General features: G+C 34.1%; 1 protein-coding gene across 2 annotated transcripts in view; it reads left to right on the top strand.

Annotated features, from left to right (window-relative positions):
* The window catches only part of EDIL3 (EGF like repeats and discoidin domains 3), a 392288-nt gene that overhangs the window by 118116 nt on the left and 253158 nt on the right, over positions 1-21014 (top strand). For both annotated transcript variants that reach the window (XM_031447711.2, XM_010982003.3), the window contains exon 2: positions 1385-1513. In XM_031447711.2, coding sequence (XP_031303571.1) covers positions 1385-1513 — 129 coding nt within the window. The remainder of the gene's footprint in view (positions 1-1384; positions 1514-21014) is intronic.

Here is a 21014-nt window from a genome sequence, read left to right as displayed (position 1 = left end):
TCCTGCTTCTTCTTTAAATTTTGTCAAGCCTCAGTCTCTTCTGACCGTGAGGTGGCACTTCCACCTGTAAAGCTCCGTTGGAAACTGAATGGGCTCTTCTGAATCTGATTCACATCCTCTTTGTGTAATAAAGCTACATCTGTGTCTCTGAAGCCTGCTGTTCCCCAGACTTAACCAGTGCTACTTTGGGTACATCAGGCTACTCAGGGATTAATAACCCTTAAGATTTCTAGAAGCCCTTCTTATTTAGCTGAGAGAGTCTTTCAGGCCGCACCTGAATTACTTGAAATGTTTTCACAAAGGTCTCATAGCCACATGCTTGATGTGATGTTTATGTTGAGGCCATGTCTTTCTAACACAGCTCTGGATCTGATCCTTCACTGGTTTGAAGGGCTGGATTTGAGAAATTGTTTTATTTTCAATCACAAGTCCTGGTTTCCCTATAATCCTTTTCTTTACTTTCAAACTCATCAGTTTTTTTCTTTAACACGTCTCTTTCTGGTAGTGCCTTATCAAATACAGCTATTAAGAGCCAAGTGGTACCTTAACACTGCCTAGAAATCTCATTACTCAATTACAAACGTTCATTGGGTACATTTTCTATCATGCAGTTTCCTCAGGTGACAGCTTTACCAGCTGCTTCTCTCTGCATAACGTGGATAGACGTTTTTTTAGTCTCCTGTAGCCATTCTCTGAGTGCCTTTGCGGATTCCATCTGCTACAGTACTAAAGCCAAGGCCACATGTTTTAGCTCTTTGCTGTGGTACAGTTCATTGCTCTTTTCTTCCATGTTTCTCTCACCTCTCTCAGGCAAGCTAGCCTGAATTTATTCTCTTGGCTGTGGCAGGCTTCCAAGAAAGGAAGTAGAAATATTCAAGTGTGTTTTCAAACCTCTGCTGGCTTTAAGTCTGCGACCATCCTGTTGGCCAAAGCAAGTCATGTGGGCAAGCCCAGACTCCAGGGAATCAAGAAATAAGCCCCACCCCTTTATTGAGAGAATTGCAGTTACAGAGCAAAGTGTGTGGATGTAGATAGGTTATTTATTGGAATAATTAATAAACCAGTCTACGACAGCTATTTCGGTTAATCTTCTTTAACAAATTAGACAATATTTCATTTACATGTAATGAAAAAACCCCAAACTGAGTTAACAACTTTTAGGAGGCAATTCAGTATGCAATGTTTGATTTATAAAATTTAATTTTTTACCATGTTACATGCCATCCCTCTTAGAAGCACATGGTTTCAAATGAGTTTTGCCTGCCTTATCTGTAAATCTAAATCGTATGGTGACTTTACAAAAGGAAGATGAATGGAGTATGTGAAATAGTACATTCGGTGCCTAAGGCAAAAAAAAGTCAATATCTGTTTCTTTATTCCTCAGGTGATATTTGTGATCCCAATCCATGTGAAAATGGAGGTATCTGTGTGTCAGGGCTGTCTGATGGTTCCTTTTCCTGTGAGTGTCCAGATGGCTTCACAGATCCCAACTGTTCTAGTGTTGTGGAGGTTGGTAAGTGCAAGATTTAATCATTTCAGTAGTTATCCTGTTTGTTTTCCTGAGTGACTGGCAAGTTTGGGTGTCAGTGGATTATGGGTGTTCTATGTAAGATTGCTGTGTGTTGCTGATTAATCTACTAATTAGCAAGTACTAATTGTAGGTCTCTCAGTTTTATCATTTCTATTTTATTTTTAAATTTTTTTTAATTTAATTTAAATAATTTCAACCTGTTTTAGTGATTAACACTATACATAAAAGGCACTGCCTGTACTACTTGAATATAAGAAATTTCCTACCTTTCTAGTATTCATATACATTTAAATTTTCTCACTGGAGAATGATTCCCAAGTCAATTTATTCAAGTTAAATCGTCACTTCAGATAAAACAGAACTTATTTTAGTAACTGAAAATATCCATCAGTATGTTGTAGCTGTTCTAATCATTACTTTTCTAAGACTACAAATACATGATGAAAGAAAAAGTGTTGCAGCTGCATTGTTCTTCAAGGTCTCAAAAACTTGCTTGGCAAATATTGATCACATTTCAAAATGTTTTTATCTGTGAGGTGCTTCATTGGCATGTATAGTTATGGAGTCAGGGTAACTTGCATAATATCCAAATAGTTCCCCAGTAAGAAAATAGCTGTACGTTAATAATTTAGCATGACGTAAACTTGTATAGAAATTCTTTTCCTCTGATTAAAAGTAATACCATGATTAAGTTTGAAGAAATTTTTTTTCATGCCAATGTTAAGAAGGAAAAAAGTAGACTATATCTGTTCAATACAGGAAAACCAAACATGTGTTGTATTAAAATTCTGTCAGGCAACATAAATCTTGGGAGACTCAGATTTATTTAGGTTTTCAAAAATAGTTTTGAAAAAGAGAAGTAATAGTGTCTATAGTATGGGATAAATTTGAATTATTCATCATTGTATCTAATGCACCTAACCTAGTACCTCTATGCATAGTAGGAGTCCAGTAACTATTGGTTGAATGAATGAGAGAATAATTAAATAAAACCACTGACTTGCCATTTGGAGCCACTAGTTACTGCATTTTTGTGTGCTTTATTTTTTAAATGTTTTTTCTTGTATTTTTTATATTACATTGCTGTGAGTATATTATATCTGAAAAAGTTAGTTACATTATTTCTGAAAGGTACCTTGTTCATTTGAGTCATTTCAAAGATAATTCTCTTTTAACTTGCTGCTATTTTAGGGGGATTGATGCAATGCCATAGAAATAAAACTGTTGTAATCACTTTGACCCAGTCTCCAAATATGTGCTGTGAGTTTCAGAGTTTAATCTGAGAATCATATCCTCAAAAAAGTTTATAACTCTGAGAAAAATTACGGTCATAAATATTCCTAACAGGAATATATGAATAGAATAAAAATTTAGTGTTACATTTTAAGCCCACGGACCCCAAATTGGCAGTGCCTTAGATTTGTAATGTATAATGTTTTTGTTGCTAATTATAAGGGCCAAATCTGGAACTGAAGAGGCAAATGTATTTAAATAATTAAGAAACTGGTATCTTTATAGAATTTTGAAGTAAATACTTGATTATTTTGGGCCATATTCTTAAACATTAATTCAACATTTATCATTTTATCAGAAGGATGATATTATAGGCAGTAACACTTTAAAAACTAAGCATATTCCACATAGTTCGATAAGACTTTGGGAAATCAAATGCTTATAGAGTTAAGTTTTACCTACACTCGTTATTCTATGTTACTAGAACACCTCTGAAATTCAGAAATGACATAGTTATACTATATTACCTTAAGCTTTATGTTTTTATGTTTCAGGCAACTTCATTCTTCTATGAGGTATATTGAAGTGTTTTTGGAAGAAATATGTTTAATTTATATTTGCTTTATCATAGCATATTAGTTATGCCAATTTTAATTTAATGCATTGGTTTTATAGCATTAAAAAATAGAAAACAAGTATTCTACAAGTTTAAAATGTCCATAGTTTCTTAAATACAACTTTCTAGGATGTGAAATAATTTTTAAAGGGTGAGAAAATAAGGGAAAATTAAGTAAAATTTTCAGGTTAAAAACTTCTTTAGGACAGATGTGTTATTACCTTTCTTACCTTTCTTTGATCTCTTTCTTAACTCTTGCATATATTCAGGGAATACTAAATATTTATTGAATAAAAACACTTAATAGCAATACCTTTAATGTCTAACTTACCTTGGTCTTTTTTTTTCATATTTTTAAAACTATTGGTGCAAAATATGTGAACATTAGGTCATTAAAGACAATCCTGCCTATTTTAGTTTAAAGCATCTACTATTTTTCTGGAACATTTCCGGGACATTGTTGTTGTTTCCCTGCTGTTAGGTAGCCCCAGTGCAGAAAAGCAGAATGTACTGGAGTTTTATATCAAAAAACTCCCAAAAGTTGTAGGTATTTTAATGTAGTATTTTAATAGACAAGATTTGAGCTGTCACCATTGCTGTATTTTTACTTACATGTTAATCCTCCCAAAGATGGAGATGGAGATATGTTTAAGATATCTAATGACCCTGTGAGCCATATAAATTTTATGATTATATGAAGTTCTGAATCTCCTTATTTTGAATTTCCAAAAGAAAGAAAATTATCTTGTTTAGATTTGCTTAGAAAAAGTTGTGTTTTGATCTTAACTTTAAAATTACTCCATTTATTCTGCAGTCGAAAAATATACTCTCTTTATTGTAGCACATCTGGAGAGGGGAATTTTAAATACATGCTGCTCTTAGAGATAAAAATTACTTCTTGATTTTACCTCAAACCTCGTTACTTTGCCATAACCTTATTTTAAGTTCTTGATGCTACTTCAAGAGAGCCTCATCCATTTTTTGTACTTTTAAAAGCATCTAATGTCAGATAAACACAAAACACTTTACCACCTTTGCAGTCAATCCTCACATCACTTACATTCCCATACTACTTGTGGGAGCTTAGAGAAATTAACTTGCTCAGATTTGTGAACTTCATTCACTAGACAGCATTGCTTTTCTATGAACTTAGTTCTTTGTCTGTGTGTTCTGTTAGCTCTGACTCTTTGCCTCTGTCTCTCCTCTACTGTCTCTCTCTCTCACACATCCTCTTATATACACATCTACACACCTCTCAATGTACTTGGCCTCTTAAAGTTAAAAAGACTCACTGGTAATATCCACAAAATACAATAGGAAAGCATCTCTGTGACAGAGGAGAGGAAAAAGAAAACCTAATTTTCATCTTGTGATTTGAAGACTTCAGCCAGACTTACCAGAGTTTGTGCAGATGTGCACTGGACACTGCTACCTTCTCCAGGGGACTTGTAGACAGAGCACCATGTGGTTAAGCCCCAAATTACTTGCCAATTACCTGCTCATATTCCTATATGACACTGTAACTTGGAGCCAAATGTTGACACACTCATTTCATGAAGAAATTTCTATGCCTAGTGAATATTCTAGCATTCATATATGGAAATCTGGAATTATTAAACTGTCCAAATTCCACGGCATATTTCTCCTTTTTATGCTATCAGATTAATTTGTAAACTTATCATGAATACGAATTATACAACCCAATTACATAGTATATTAATGTAACCAAAGAGAACAAAATAAGTGATTGAAATTTAAAAAAATAAAATCTTAGTTTTCATTTATTCTTAGACAAATATTTATTGAGTACTAAATAATAATTACCTAAATGGTAGAGATGCAGTTGTAAACAATTTTACAGGAATTACTGTTTAGCTAGGAGAGCAGATAAATAAGTAGATAAATATGATTGGTGTTATGATAGGAGAAGAATATGGAGCCTTGAGAATTTAAAACAGGTGTCCTTTTTTAAGCTCAGTGTCAGAGAATGCATGCCTACCTGAAGAAAAGAATACTTAGACATAATTCTAAAAACTAATTTTAATCCACCAGGCAGAAAGCTAAGAGTATTCTAGACAGCAGAAATGTTTTTTAGAAAAATCAGGCAATAAGGAAAGTCATAATTCCATGAGCTGAAAGAAATTTAGGGTGGCTAGAGCTTAAAAGGATAGAAACAGATAGAAACATGGTGGCCACTAATGAGTCTGGAGATGGTGATGGTGGCAGATTCTGCAGCGTTGCAAGATGTTATAAGGAATTTGGATTTTATTCTAAGAGTAATGGAGAGGATTTGTACTTTTAAAAGATCATTGTCACTGCAATATGGAAGAAACTCATGCAGAGTAAAGCAGGGGACTATTTGTAGGCTACTGCAGAGACCAGGTCAGATATGACATTCTTAGCTTGGCTCAGTGTAGTAACAAAGGGAGTGGAGAGGGGAGAGTCAGTAAGTATTTAAAGGATACAGTAGATAATTATTCATGACTTGTGAGGTTATTGAATAAAAGGGTTTTAGATAAAGGGAGGAGTAAAGAAAAAGCATCTCCAGCTTCTGGCCTGAGCAACTTGGTGCCATTTACTGAGATAGTGTAAATTGAGGATACACTGGATTGGGAGGCAGAAAGTGAGTTGAGTATTTTGCATACTGAATTTGAGGAATCTGCTAGACATAAGTAAAGAAGTCAGGCATAGATTTGGAAGTCATAGTTAAATAGATAATTATTTAAGCTCAAGGAGTGTATGAATCCATCCAGAAGAATAACTTATGAAAAGAAAAGAGGACCAAGAAATGGAAACTGATTAGAGGTTCATTAACAATTAATCAATAGGTAGAGAAAGTAAAATACATAATTAAGTCTGACAAGGAGTGATTGGGGAGATAGAATAGAAACCAGGAAAGGATTGTGCCCCCAAAGCCAAGGGTAAACAGTGTTTCAAGGAATGGATGATCAGCAGTGTCAAATACTGTGAAGAAGTTGACCAAAGTGGACATATATATTGAGTCCATGTGAATTATGGATGCTCTCACCAAGATCAGTTTTGCCGGAGTCTCATGGAGAAAGAGCTAGATGGTGTCACATGGAAGACTTAGGGGAAAGTTTTTAAAAAGTGGCTAGCAATAAAGGGGAACTTCCTCAACTTGAAAAGAATATCTATAAAAACCTACAGTTACCATTATACTTAATGATGAGAAACTCGGGGTTTTCCCCCCAAGATAAGAAGCAAGGCAAGGATGTCCGCTCTCACCACTCCTTTTTAATATTGTACTGGAAGTGTGGTCTAGTGTGGTCTAATGGTCTAATAAGATAAGTAAAGGAAAGAAAAATACGCAGATTGGGAGGAAGAAATAAAACTGTCTTTGTTCACAGATGACATAATCATCTATGTAGAAAATCTTCAAGCATTGACCAAAACACTCTCCTGGAACTAATAAGGTTTTATAGCAAAGTTTCAGGACACAAGGTTAATATACAAAAGTTAATCATTTTCCTATATATGATTTCCTATGTATTTCCAGCAATGAACAAGTGGAATTTGAAATTAAAAACAATACCATTTACATTAGCATTCACAAAATTAAATATTTAGGTATGACAAACTATGTACAATATTTATATGAAGAATACTATGAAACTCTGATGAATGAAATTAAAGAAGATATATGGAGATATATTCCATCTTTGTGGATAGGAAGACTCAGTATTGTCAAGAAGTCAGTTTTTTCCCAACTTGATTGATAGATTCAAGCAGTCCCACTCAACATTTTCTACATATCAACATGCTGATTCAAAAGTTTATACAGAGAGGCAAAAGACCAAGAATAGCCAATAGAATATATAACAGAGTTGAAAGACTGATAATACCTGACTTCAAGTCTTACTATAATGCTATATTGTTCAAGACAGTGTGGTATCAATGAAAAAATAGACAAGTAGATCCATGGAACAGAATAGACAGTCCAGAAATAGACACTCATAAATATAGTCAACTGATCTTTGACAAAGAAGCAAAGACTGTACAATGGAGCAAGGGTAGTTTTTCTACAAATGGTGCTGAAACAACTGGACATCCACATGCAAAACAAACAAGAAAAAAAAAGGAATCTAGACATAGACATCCTTCACAAAAGATTAATTCAAAGTGGATCATAGACCTAAATGTAAAGTGCAAAACTATAAAACTCCTAGAAGATAACGTAAGGGGAAACCTGGAAGACCTTGAGTATGAAAATGACTTTTTTAGGTACAACACCAAAGACATAATCCAGGAAGCAAATAATCAATAAGCTGGACTTTATTAAAATTAAACTTCTGCTCTGTGAAAGGCAGTATCTAGAGAATGAGAAGATAAGCCACAAGTTGAGAGAAAACATTGCAAAAGATAGAGCCGATAAAATGTTTTCTAAAATATACAAAGAACTCAACAATAAGAAAACAACTTGATTTTAAAAATGTGTCAGAGGCCTTAACAAGCACCCTACCGAAGGAGACATGCAGATGGCAAATAAGCATATAACAAGATGTTCCACACCATACAGCATCAGGAAATACAAATTAAAGCAACGAGTTACCATGACACACCTATCAGAAAGACTAAAATCTAGAACACTGACAACACTAGATGCTGGGAAGCATGTAAAGCAATGGAAACTCTCATTCATTGCTAGTGAGAATGCAAAATAGTATAGTAGTTTGACAGTTTCTTACAAAATATAACATACTCTTACCATATGATCCAGCTATCATTCTCCTTGATATTTACCAAAAGAAATTGAAAACTTATGTCCAAACAAAAACCTAGACACAGATGCTGATTGCAGCTTTATCCGTTAATTGCCAAAACATGGAAGCAACCAAGGTGTCCTTCAGTAGGTGAGTGGATAAACTCTGGTACATCTGGACAATGGAATAGTACTCAGCTTTTAAAAATGAACTATCAAATCATGAAAAGACATGGAGGACACTTAACGTGCATATTACAAAGTGAAAGGAGCCAATCTGAAAAGGCTACATACTGTATGAATTCAGCTATGTGACCTTCTGGGAAAGACAAAACTGGAGACAGGAAGAAGATCTGTGCATGCTGGGGAATGGTGATAGGGATGAATATGCAGAGCATGGAGGATTTTAGGGCAGTAAAAATACTCTATATAATATTATAGTGTTGGATACATGTTATTATATGTTTGTCCAAACCCATGCAATGTACAATACCAAGAGTGAACCCTAATGCAACCTATAGACTGGATGATTATGATGGGTACATGTAGGTTCATCAGTTGTAGCAAATGTAACATTCTGGTCCAGAGTGTTGATAATGGGGGAGGCTGTGCATTTGTGGGATCAGAGACCATATGGGAATTCGCTATACGTTCCTCTGTTTTGCCATGAGCTTAACGCTGCTATAAAAATAGCCTTTAATTAAAACATGGCTGTAACAGACATTCATCAATTTGTTCATTTATTTGTTTATTTGTCCATCCATCAAATATTTATTGAGTATACTATGTGCAGACGTTCTTCCTGGAACTGAGGATATCAACATTAAAAAAGAGGCTTTCCCGTCACAGATCTTCTAGTCATATGGCGAACTAGACAATAAACTACTACACTTATCATGGTAAACTCTATTTAAAAAATAAAGACAGGTAATGAGGTAGACTAAGAGGAGGTCTATTTTTGGATAAGACGACTTGAAGAGACTAAGAGACTGATGTTTGAACAGGGGGAGAAACTGAGATGGATTTGTTGTATAAGGATGGGAGAGAAAGGACAGTAACTACAAGGGGAATTTGGGCCAAAAGAGATTTTTCTTTTAAATGAAATTGGCATTAAGATTCAGAAACATGATATAAAGCCTAAGCTTGTGTTTTACTAAGAATAAACTATATTAGATGACTCATAGATATTTCAATAATATTTAGTGTACATTTAACCTATCAAAAATTTCAGTCTGAAAACAAAGGACATTTGGTAGTCACTTAATATTCATCATCACTTTTAGAAAGAATTCAAAGTACCTGCATTTCTGAGAGTAGTTCAGTACAAAGTTAGCATATCATTTCTTGTTCTTCCTCTTTATCTTCTCTGTACTTGCATTGGCTTCTAACCAGGTTTTCTCATTTAGAAAAAATTAATAAACATGAAGTTGCTTTATCCTGTTTTATCTTCTCCTGTTCTATTGTACTCCAGCCAAGCGTAATTCCCTTTGGTAATTGGTATTCTTTTTCTAACATAAATTCAGGTTCTTTTAAATTTGTGGCCCTCCGGTCTTCTCACGGCTAATCTATCTTTCTGCTTCCATTTCATTATAAGAAATTGGTTACAATTGCTCCAAAACATGAAGTGGCTCATAAAAAATTAAAAAACAAAAAACACACCCATTTCCACTATATATCTTGCGCTCTGAATAGCCATATTCATATTTATCTTTTAAAAGGTCATCAGTGTCAGAATATCAAGTAGTATAACAGAGGCTGACTCTGTCTAAAAAAGGCTTCTTGTTAGAGATCATGTCATATCAGAATATTAACAAGTCTTAAAAAGATCTCTTGGGTAGAGTGAGGCTATTTTTACGTTTCCAAACTTTGGTTACCAAATGAGAGATTTGATACATTTCAGTTAAATTATTCATATATTAGATGAAATTATGAGTAGTTGTCAGATTCCCCCCCCCCCCGGATTACTCCTTGAACTAAGGAAAGATCACTTATGATTGAATCCATATTTCTAGAAATTATCATAAAGAGAGCTATTCTGCATAGACTAAAATAGTTTCTCAAAAGCGGCTAGCCATGGATGATTGCTTAGAAATGTCATGGTCAATGAGAGTCAAAGGGATTTATTTTCAGAGTTTTATTTACTTAACTTTTCTGATAATAAAAATAATTGAATATGTGTTGAAACAAACAAATAGAATTGTATAGTTAAAATGACAGAGTTAATAACATAATGGACATGTTTTGCCATTTATTTTGTGTACATTACAGAAAAATAATTTTGTTACATAATAAATATGTAAAAATTTCTATAATATAGCTTAGAAACTAGTTTATTAATTTAAAAATGGTTCTACTTTATTGTTAATTACAGTGATGAGAACTTGTTAGCTTGCAGTTCTAAGCCCTAACAATTATGTACTGACTTCAGAAAAAATATATAGAAATCTGAGTAGTGCAGAAAATATCAAGGACAGAGATTCCCTCTTGCCCAATCAAAAGATGAGTGCCAATTTGTGGTAAGACTTTTATTTGTAACAAAAGACAATGTAACACATTAAATGTTTCTGATGTTAGCCATTTAAACCACTATCTTTTTTTTTTTTCTGAGTATACACTTCCTGTTAATTAGAGATAAATGCTTTTGTGAGTGAAGTGATAGTAGATGTGTATTATTAAGCTTTTTCTGGTTAACCAATCACAAATTTAGTGGATTTAAACAGCAACAATTCATCTACAATTCTCTGAGTCATTTGAGCGGCATGCTGGTTGGCTGGTGCTGGGTAGTAGATGGCTTGGCTGGGATGGCTTGTCTCTCCTAGATCAGGTTTCCTTACATAGTGGTGGTGGAAAGATCCCCAAGAGCAGTGAGAAAGATCAAGTCCCAATTATAGGCACTACTCAAGTCTCTGTGTGTCGTGTTAGCTAACCACACTCAAAAGTGTGGAGGACTTGCCACTTCATATTGCAAAGATGAGGATGCAAGAAGGGGAGGAATTTATGGCTAATTTTACAATTTACCATGGAATGTTAGTTGCTTTTCTTTTTATTTGATATTTTTAACAGTTTTTATTGGCAATGCCAAAAGTTGGTAAACATAGATATGATTTTAGATACTTATTTTTTGCTACTAGCTATGCATACAAAAATTTTAGTAATATTTTTATCAAATCCTCTATTTTTTATAAGGGAGAAATAAGTAAAAACTCTTTAAAAAGGAAAAACTTGATTATTTTCTGTTTATTTTAGGAAAATAAAAAGAAAAAGTTAGAAAGTGAAATGGAAAGTGACATTAATTTGTTATTTTATTCAGATTCCAAATGGAGTGGCATGAAATCACTTGTGGCATTGCCAAAATGTACAATTCTACATACATATGAAAATGAAAATTAATATTTTAAAGTAATAGGCTAAATGACAAATGTAGCATTAATCTGGGAAAAAAAATTCATCTTCCATATCATGGAAAGAGTTCTACAAGAGACTTGCAAATGACTTATAAAATAATTAAAACATGCCCAACAATGTTTAAAACCTTTCAAATTGTTGCTTGGTTTTTTCTTCATTGATTTTCACCATCTATTGCTTGATTTTAACAATTACACGTAATGTTTTAATGTTTTAATGTTTTTCCTTTTAACTGAGTTAAGTCCACATCAATCCATGGTATCCCAAACTGAGCAGGTCACTGAAAAAACACAAAACATTATTTTGAACTTGTCATGACAAGATGTTAAAATTTTATCATTTCAGGGAAATTGATATGTTGCTGGAGAATGAGCAAAATTTTCTTTCTATGATGACGATAGAGACAAGAAAATGAAAACATAATTATCTTTAGGTTGAGTTGCTAAATGCCATTAACAGGAAGAAAAGTGAAGTGTCTACACTGCTTTTGTCTTGGGATAGCTAGCTATATTTAAGAATTTATATTTTACATAAAATTTATTGATTTTCTTCTTTATGAAAGTAATAAAGAAGAAAATTTAGGAAATATAAGGTAGAGGAGTAAATAAAAATAACAGAATCCTAGGTTATGTAGACTTTCATTTTTTTTTATCATTTGCTTATATCTATGACTCTTTCTGTGTCTGTATCTATAGCCATAGTCATATAGTGAGCAATAGCACTTTGACAACTTTATATAAAATTGTGTACATGTGTTTATATGCACACATAACATGTGTGTAAAACTTAAAGTATACAAAGCATATTCTTTGATCACTTTTTTTCACTTAGACTATGAAATTAATCTTTCCATTTCATTGAAAATTATTTTCTGATGTTAATTATTAGACTAACTTTCTATCATTTACCATCATTTTATTCAACCAGCCCCTATTTTTGGACATTTAAGTTACATGCAAATTTCCCCTATTATAAACATTTTCATAAACATGTTTGTAACTGAATTTTGTGTACATTCACCTCTGTCTCCTTAGGGGGAATTCTTAGAAGTAAATGACTACACTAAGAATTATTTGAGAACCTTTAATATCCTAAAGATTATATGCAAAAGGCTGAACGGTTTATTATGATGGATTATGATGAAAGAAAGCTTAATGGGCTTAAATCTCCTTAACCTTAGTAAACATTCGGGGCTATTTGATTTGTGTAACAGGAGGAGAAAAATATACTTGAAGAGCAAAAAAAGAGATGGTCCCATCAAATGTATTTTTAAAATAGCATATGAAGAATACATCCCTTTTTATTTTCAGTTAGACAATTATTATATAAGGCCATACATCATTTAAAAGGGTAAACTAGAAATAGTCATATAGGAAGTCCAGTTTATTGATAAAAACTGTAAGGAAAAGGCTATTCTCTAAAAGTAAGACTAGTAAGAGGGGGAGCAGGCATTTTATCAAAGAAACCTTAAGAAGGGCTCTCGAGCATCTAGAGTACGGAGCAGACTTAGAATGACTGGATGAGGAAAGCCTAGAAGGTTAGACACAGGTGGGGAGTGGGGAAATGATGACTATGACTACAGGAAAGTGAAGGGCTGTTGCATGAATGATGGAGCGTCTGCTCTCATCTTTCCACTTACCCTTAGTTACACCAAAGACAGAATGAAGAGAAAGATGAGGCATTAAGAATTCATTGAAAATAAGCATTTTGATAGGTTGATATTTATTTCTTAAAACTATCAGAACCCCCTGTAGTATTTAATACTAGTAAATTGGATTAATCAACAAATCTTATCGGCAGCCACTCTGTGCTAGAATCATACCATTTGTTATGAGGAGTGACTGGAGTAAAGCAGAAGGGTTACTGAAATGAAACTGAAGGCCTGAATATTTTCTCAAGGAGCTTCAAGTAGATGTCATTGTGTGGGAAGGTTTATTTGGCCAAAGTCCCTGAAGCCATAGGAAAACTGGGTGACACCTCAAGGTTATAGCATATGAAGAATACACCCCTTTTTATTTTGTATTCTAATTGTTAAACATACATCAAAGTATTTATATGAAGGCATAGTCTGCAGTCTATATTACTTAAGGTACAGTGGCAGTACATAATTTTTAAAAATCGTATAATGAGAGAGAATTTGGGCAGAATCTTTTTCAGAATATATTCAATTTTTTGTCTCTAAAATTCACCAAACTATGATTTTAAATGGACAACAATCAATATTTACCGTTATCTTTATTTTATTTTAATCAAACTTTGGAAAGTGAAGTAGGGAGGACACAGTTTCAGTTCCTCAGTAAGAGATAAAACCACAGATAAGGATGTTTTCTTAAGTACTATCGTTGGAAAATAGAGCAAATTTCAAGGAGGAATTAGCATCTTTGGGGTAGAATGTTGATAAATTCCCACAATGTCTCTACCTGGTAAAATTTTAATTGAGAAATCAGACCCCAAGGGTTTCATCCAAATCATAGAGAGCAGTAGGGTAAGGAGTCATTACTGTTACTCATCGACACAGTAGCTACCAAACATTTTCAACAAGACAAATGTTGTTTGTGTCAGATCATCTCTGGTTCAGTCAATGGCTTTGGTTCCTCAGGAAATGGAGAAATCAGAGTGAATCACAGAATGTGCTCTAGGCCCTCAGGTCAGCTTCCATTAATTATTCAACTATCCAAGTCGAGCTGTACTATTCTCTACAATGATTTCCTGACACACAACTTCTGTGGTAAGGCTCTCCTCACAACCAGACATTCTGGTTATCAGGCCATCATGTCATGAACATTGAAGCAGGGCATTTATGCAGTTTATCAGTCACCATAATACCAAGGACGTTTTTTCCTCACCCTTTTCCCTTTAATAGTGTCTTGTATTTTTAGAGTACTCTATCCATTAAAAGGCTTATATGTGTGTGTGTGCATATATATGTAATTCCTATAATAATCTTGAAATAAACAGTTGAGCTAATACCAATCTCAATGTTACATGGGAAGGTGATTCTTTGATAAACACAATGATTATACCAAGGTCGTAGATTTCTGCTAAAAGGCAACCAAAAAGGGTGAAATTTTGTCCCATGCGTTTTCACAGTCCAGTGTTTGTGTTGCTGGTGGATGCAACTGGTGTTCCAGGTTCTTGTCCCATCCCAGAAAGAATTCAGAGATAAGATGTAGAGGTTAAAAAAAATGAAGTGAGGATTTATTAAAGGATGGATAGTACACTCTCAAAAGGAGAGCGGGCAGGCTCAGGTGAGCAGCTGCCCTGAGTTTCTTTGGGAAGTGAGTTACATAGGGTGTAAAAAATGAATGGGCAGAATATTCATTGAGGAGGGAAGGGCTTGGGGTCCTATGTCCTGCTTGTCATCCCAACTCCACCTTCCCAAAGGGAGGAGGGATTTTTGTCCTTATTTATTCTGGAACACAAGTGTCATGGTGTCGGTGCATGATGGGTACTTTTGATCTGTAAAGCTAATTTTATCAAAATGAGTGCATAATGAGCAAAAGGTTACATTCGGACACTGGAAATTCCTGCCCTTTTTTTCACCTTTCTTTGTTGGTCTCCAGGCCAAAAGGTGTGGCCCCTTATCAGCCAAAAGGTCTCTGCTTTTTGATCTCTGCCCAGGGACTCCTGGTGTTTAGATGATGTCTGTTTTCCTGCATTTGGCTTGTGCCCTCCTTTCTGCCCAATTCCTGCCATTTGGTCTGTGTCCCCCTTTCTCTGCTCATATCTAGCTATCTGCCTGCTCTAACATTTGTGTCCAAGTTAAAGTGTTCCTGTTATACATATGGGGATGGATACTTTGAAACAATAAAAGAACCCGGGTACATAATAACAATAATTATTAATAATGCCTCTAATTCCAGCGTTGTCATGCTGAGCATGCTCTCTTGGAATTCTGTAGGAACATTCTTTAGAGGATTGCATCATGGTGTTGTGGTTAAGAACTCAGTCAGACTGAATCAAATTCTGACTTTTCTATTTACTACCCCTGTCTTCTGGGGCAAGTGGCTTAACCTCTTGATGCCTTAGTTCCTTATCTGTAAAATCGGGGTAATAATAGTGCCGTCAAAGGGGCTATGTTCAAATTAAGTAAATTCATATATGTAAGGTTCTTAGACTAGGTCCTCACTTATAATGAGAGCTATTTAGGAGTTATAAAATAAGTAAATAAAAATAATTAAACCTTTTAGACAATTCAAAAATTACACGCAGAAATCAAGCTTCTAAGTCTCTGAATATTCTTCCATCATTTCAATCATTAATAACATTCAAATGTCCAGTAAATCCTGGCCTGTTATTTTAATGTCAGGTTTTTTTCCTACTTGTGCTTGAATATGCAAACTGGGGGCAATTTAGCTGTCAGCTTTAAATTTTTCAAAATTTTCTTTTCTTCGGTGTATAATTTGAAAAATCACCTCACTTGTTACGGGAGAAAGAGAGAACCCTATGTTTTATTATTTGAAAATTATGAGTAATGTAAGTAATGCTTGCATAATTAGGAATCAGCCTTTCAGGGATATAGCCTTCCTTATGCTTACAGCACATAACTTATGAATTGATTTTTCTTTATAAGATTGCAGAATGGGAGTCCTGTAAAGCATAATAAATACCAAGTTGGAATTTATGGCACCATATTAATATTAGGGTCTTAGATGTGAGAGATCAACAATAAGCTCTTTGCATGAAGATAGAAGCACAGAGCACAAAAGAACACTAGCATCTGTTATTTAACACAGATTATTGAGCATCTCTGGAAGGCTGTTTCTGACCCCCAGAGGCTAACCTCCCCTATGTGACCCCCAAGATAAAGGGCTGCACCTCGAGATGCTTATGTTTAGGAAAGGACTTTAAAACACACATGCCATTAGTCATTAAGACAGTGCAAAAAGTAGTCACTGTAGGAAAAGAAGGAAGTGCTGTAGGTATCAAGAGATGCAAACGCTGCTTCCAGTCCTAGGGATCAAATTTCACGGGTGAGATGGCTTTTGAGATGGGCTGGTTTAGGAGTGTACTTCACCCATGAAATTAGTAGGTAGGAACATGTTGAGCAAAATACAGGATGATAAAAAAAAAAAAACAAAAAACAAAAAAAACACAAAGATGAGAAACGGGAACCTTCTGGAAGAGTTAGCATTAGAGGTTGCCCAGATTATTTGGTGTTTATAGAGATTAGGAGCCAAACAGGAAGGTGGTTTGGATCTATACTATACAGGGCCTCTAGTCATCCTCTTGAACTATTTCCATAATATAGTTTTCAATGTTATTAAAGAAATTATCCCAGGAATGTTAGTCTGTAATCTCTTTTGATAATTAATAATTGAGGCATAGAAACACTATAGAAAGAAAACAACACAAAACTCTGAATATTTGAGGTAATTTTTAAGTACTACCTCAGGCTTTTCTTTTGAGGATTAAATTGTACTATTTTTGCTATTACATTTTTTCTGCCTACAAGTTGAATTTATTTTTTCAATTCACTAATTATTGTGATTGTTTTCAATAAGACTTGGTCTACAAGATTGTTGATTTGGAAAAGGCTCAGTGTGGCTTATTGACCAATATGAGTGCTAATTTCTAACCAGAAACTGATTACTGAAAGAAACAACTACGAAGGTTTCAAAATAGTTTTCAGGAGACCCTTCTATGACTAGAAATGTCAATTGACATGTGGAAAATTCCATGAGGAGCCACAAAATATTTATATTCACCTGGCTTGACACCTAGTCCTGGGCACTAAGGAAGCTGTTTCATTGGTGACAAATATTTGGTTTTCGTGTCTGTGAGCTTAATCAACTACATATAAAACATGCAGACTAGATTCTTTGCTAGAGAGAAAGTGAAAGATTGGAAAAGCCTTTAAGGCTTTGCTTGGTTTCAAACTTTTGGAATTTTTCCTATTGCTAAGGTACTTTCTGCATTGCTTGCAAGCCAGTCTATTTTCCTTTGATTTTCACCCCACATCTCCCTCCACCTCTTTTTTCTCTTGCCTCATCTTGCCCTCAGATAGGAAGGAGATAAGATTAGAAGTCACTAGTGCTCTCAGAGTTGGTGTATAAGCTGGAACTGGAGGAAGGAGAGAAAGGAAATTCATTCTTTACTCTTTTAGTAGCTAATGCACTGTTGGACTATTACTTGTAATGTAGCAGCCTAAAGAAGGCAGTAATAACACTGTATTTTGCGCTAGTTAGATCTTGTCTGGACATCTAATTCTTGTTGCTATATTTTATTTTATTTTATTTTTCTACTATGTTAGTTTACAATGTTGTGTTAGTTTCTAGAGTACAATATAGTGACTCAGTTATACATATATATATTCTTTTTCATTGTAGGTATTATTTTCATATGGGTAGAGGATATTGAATGTAGTTCCCTGTATGATATAGTAGGACCTTGTTGTTTATCTATTTTATATATAGTAGTGTGTATCTGCTACTCACAAAGTCCTAATTTACCCCTCACTGCCCCCAACTTGTTACTGTATTTTAAAAGACTTTGACAAATTTGAATTTATCAAGAGGAGGAAAGAAGAGGAAATATATCAAGAAGAGGAAAGAAGAGGAAATATATCAAGAAGAGGAAATTTATCATTTATCAAACATGATGAAAATGTGATATGTCATGGCATGTGAAATTAAGTGGAAATATTTATCTCAGTTAAGAAAAGAAGTATAGGGGATATGATAGTTCTCTTCAAATATTTGAATGGCTCGTATGCTAAAGAAAGCCACATTATTCCATTGTTTTCCAGAGGCTATCTCTGGGAAAGTGATGTAACATGTTCCTTTATGAGACTGAGTTCTTTGCCACTAGAAGTTTTGAAGTAGTGTTTAGATTTTTGGTTGGTAGGTTGGACTAAGTGGCCTTTAATTTTGGTTTGGATTTAAAATTTTATTTTGCAAAATTGCTTACATCCTGTCTCCTTACAGGCTGCTTCCTAGACTGTTTCTTGACAGTTTGGAAGAGTAGAAGTTAACAGTGTGCATTCACAAATTGAAAATAACCTCAAAGATAAGAAGAAGGGTTCTGGGCCATCCCTGAATAGCCCTGCACCTTTATTCAATTTCATTGTATTCAAGTTAGACCTGTCCTCTTTTTTATCAGTTGAGTTCCTTAAAGACATTCCAATTAAGGAAAAGTTTAGCCTAGGGAGACAAGTTTTGAAGATAAGGAAATTACATTGTCAATGTCATTTGATTAACACCTGAATGTGGATACACTGACTATTTTCTTTTAAAGGAGGTCCTAATGATTCCGAAAAGAAAGCATTTAATTTTAGCTTCTATTTTAACAGGCAGGGGAAAAAATCCCTATAGCAGTCATTAACTCACTGCTGAATAAGTCAGCGGCATATTAGATTAGTCGAGCTCTGTATAGGCAAGCAGAGGTTTTACTGTATCTCTTACGGTTAGTGTCCTTGGAATGAGTTCAAAATACATGAAAAAAATAATTCATCTGACCAAAGAGAAACCGATGGATCCTCCAGAGATATCTCAGCTCTTTTCAAGTCACACCTTCCCACTGTCTTTTCCCTTTATCTATTGAGTTTCAGAACATGTTTTAATTAAGCCTAATGTGTGGATCTATATTTTGGGAACCTATCATTTCAAAGCCATTGTAAAGTTTCTGAATTCCTCTTTGGAATATAAGTAGTGAAAAAGAAATGATATTTTGCTAAAAGTCTTCACGAATTTCAAAAGTGGTATAAATACCATGTTTGAAATAACTAATATAATAAATACCTACTTGTGTACCCACGCATTACATGCCGATATTTTGTAATAAGGTAATTTTCTGTCTTCAGATAGTCACCATTAATTTTTTATAAACAATGAAGTTTTATGTTATTTAATATAAGAATATTATATTTAGTATACATTCCTACACCATCTATAGCTGGGAGAGGGGTGTCAAGCAGGGAAACCCTTTCATCTAAGGACACAGTGATTCAAACACAGAGCTCAGCCATTTCTTGTCTCTGTGTCTTGTGCTACATGGACATGGGACACTGGAACTTTTACTTGATCTCCATTAATATTGCAACTCTATTGCAAGAGAGTAACTTTCATAGGAAGAAGTCACAAATTTGTTGTCTAATATATTGAAGAAGCATGTTACTAAAGATAGGCTGATGGCATAAAAGAGGATCCTTTAAAGCCTTCTCTACAAAAAGTGCACATTTTACAGTGTGTTTAAGATTATGGGCTCCTATTTATTTACTTGAGGAAATTATTTGGTCATATTTTTGTTTTATATTTCTACTACTAGTCAAATGGAGTCTGATTATTCTTTGAAATATTATTTGCAAGAGAAAAACCCCTGAATCCATCCAAATACCATTTAATAAAGACTTCATTAAATAAATTATGGTACATCCATAAAATAAAATATTATTAAATATTGTCCATATTCACTGATTATATTGACATAGAAAAATACATAATGTATTGATGAAAACAAGGTATAGAACAGCATGTATCATATAATCCTCTTTTGTTTATAATAGAAATATTTAATTATTATACATTGTGTATGTATTCTGATGTTACAGTATTTTTACTTCAAAATTCAGTTTGTGTCGAGTTTTTAGTTGGTAATTTAGATAATTTGATAAATATGATATAATCAATGTACTTCTATTTTTTAATGCAAGCCTTAACCCATTGTAACAATGGATTTTTTGCCAACCCCTTAATCACACAACCTCTTCTGACATTAACATTATATGTGCAATGATTCTGTAGTTTCCTTAAGTGGTTGCTGTCACTGAGATTTGTGCCAACATTGCTGATCTAGCCATTAGCTTTTCATGTTTTGTTCTTTCAGTTTTAACAGATTTACTCTCTAGATTAGCTCCTTTGTCCAGACTTATGGAAATGGATTGAGGTTGAAGTGAGTAGTTGGCCACACATAAATAAAGCAGAAATCCATGGAGTATGAGCCTGATGGTATTAGCTTCCTTCTGTCAGTTGCTGTGAAGCAGAGTTACACAGGTGCTGCACCATCTTAACTTCACATATGATGAGCAGGTAACCTTAGCTGCATGGCTTCCCTGTCACACTGAACAGCATTCTTCATGCTAGAACTATTCCCCCCTCTCCTGTATTAAAGTTTCAAAAAGATTATGAATTAATTTTATTGGAAATTGAGCAATCATTTACATTAACTTCTAATCTTTTTCCTTCAAGTTTCTTCTATTTGTCCACGAATTTCCTTAGGATACTTTAGCTTTAATTTCCAATCTTCTGTTTTACATGGCTCACAATAATGTAAAAACAACCATGAAATTCACCTCAGGACTTCATTTTCTCTTCTCTAAAACTGGAAAGCTTTCCAAAAATACTGATTCAGTTAATAATGTTAATTATGTACACTCTACAAAGTTAAAACATAACTACTGCCCTTGAAAGAAGCACCATGAATAATGTCGAGCTTGGGAACAAGATTGAAAATATTATTGCCATTTTCTTTACAATTGGCTTTAGGTTATAGTTTAAAAGCTAGTGGGGCAT

This window comes from Camelus dromedarius, chromosome 3, assembly GCF_036321535.1.
Source record: "Camelus dromedarius isolate mCamDro1 chromosome 3, mCamDro1.pat, whole genome shotgun sequence".
NCBI lineage: Eukaryota > Metazoa > Chordata > Mammalia > Artiodactyla > Camelidae > Camelus > Camelus dromedarius.
The sequence above is the reverse complement of the archived record's forward strand: the minus strand, read 5'-3'. Positions and strand labels throughout refer to the sequence as shown.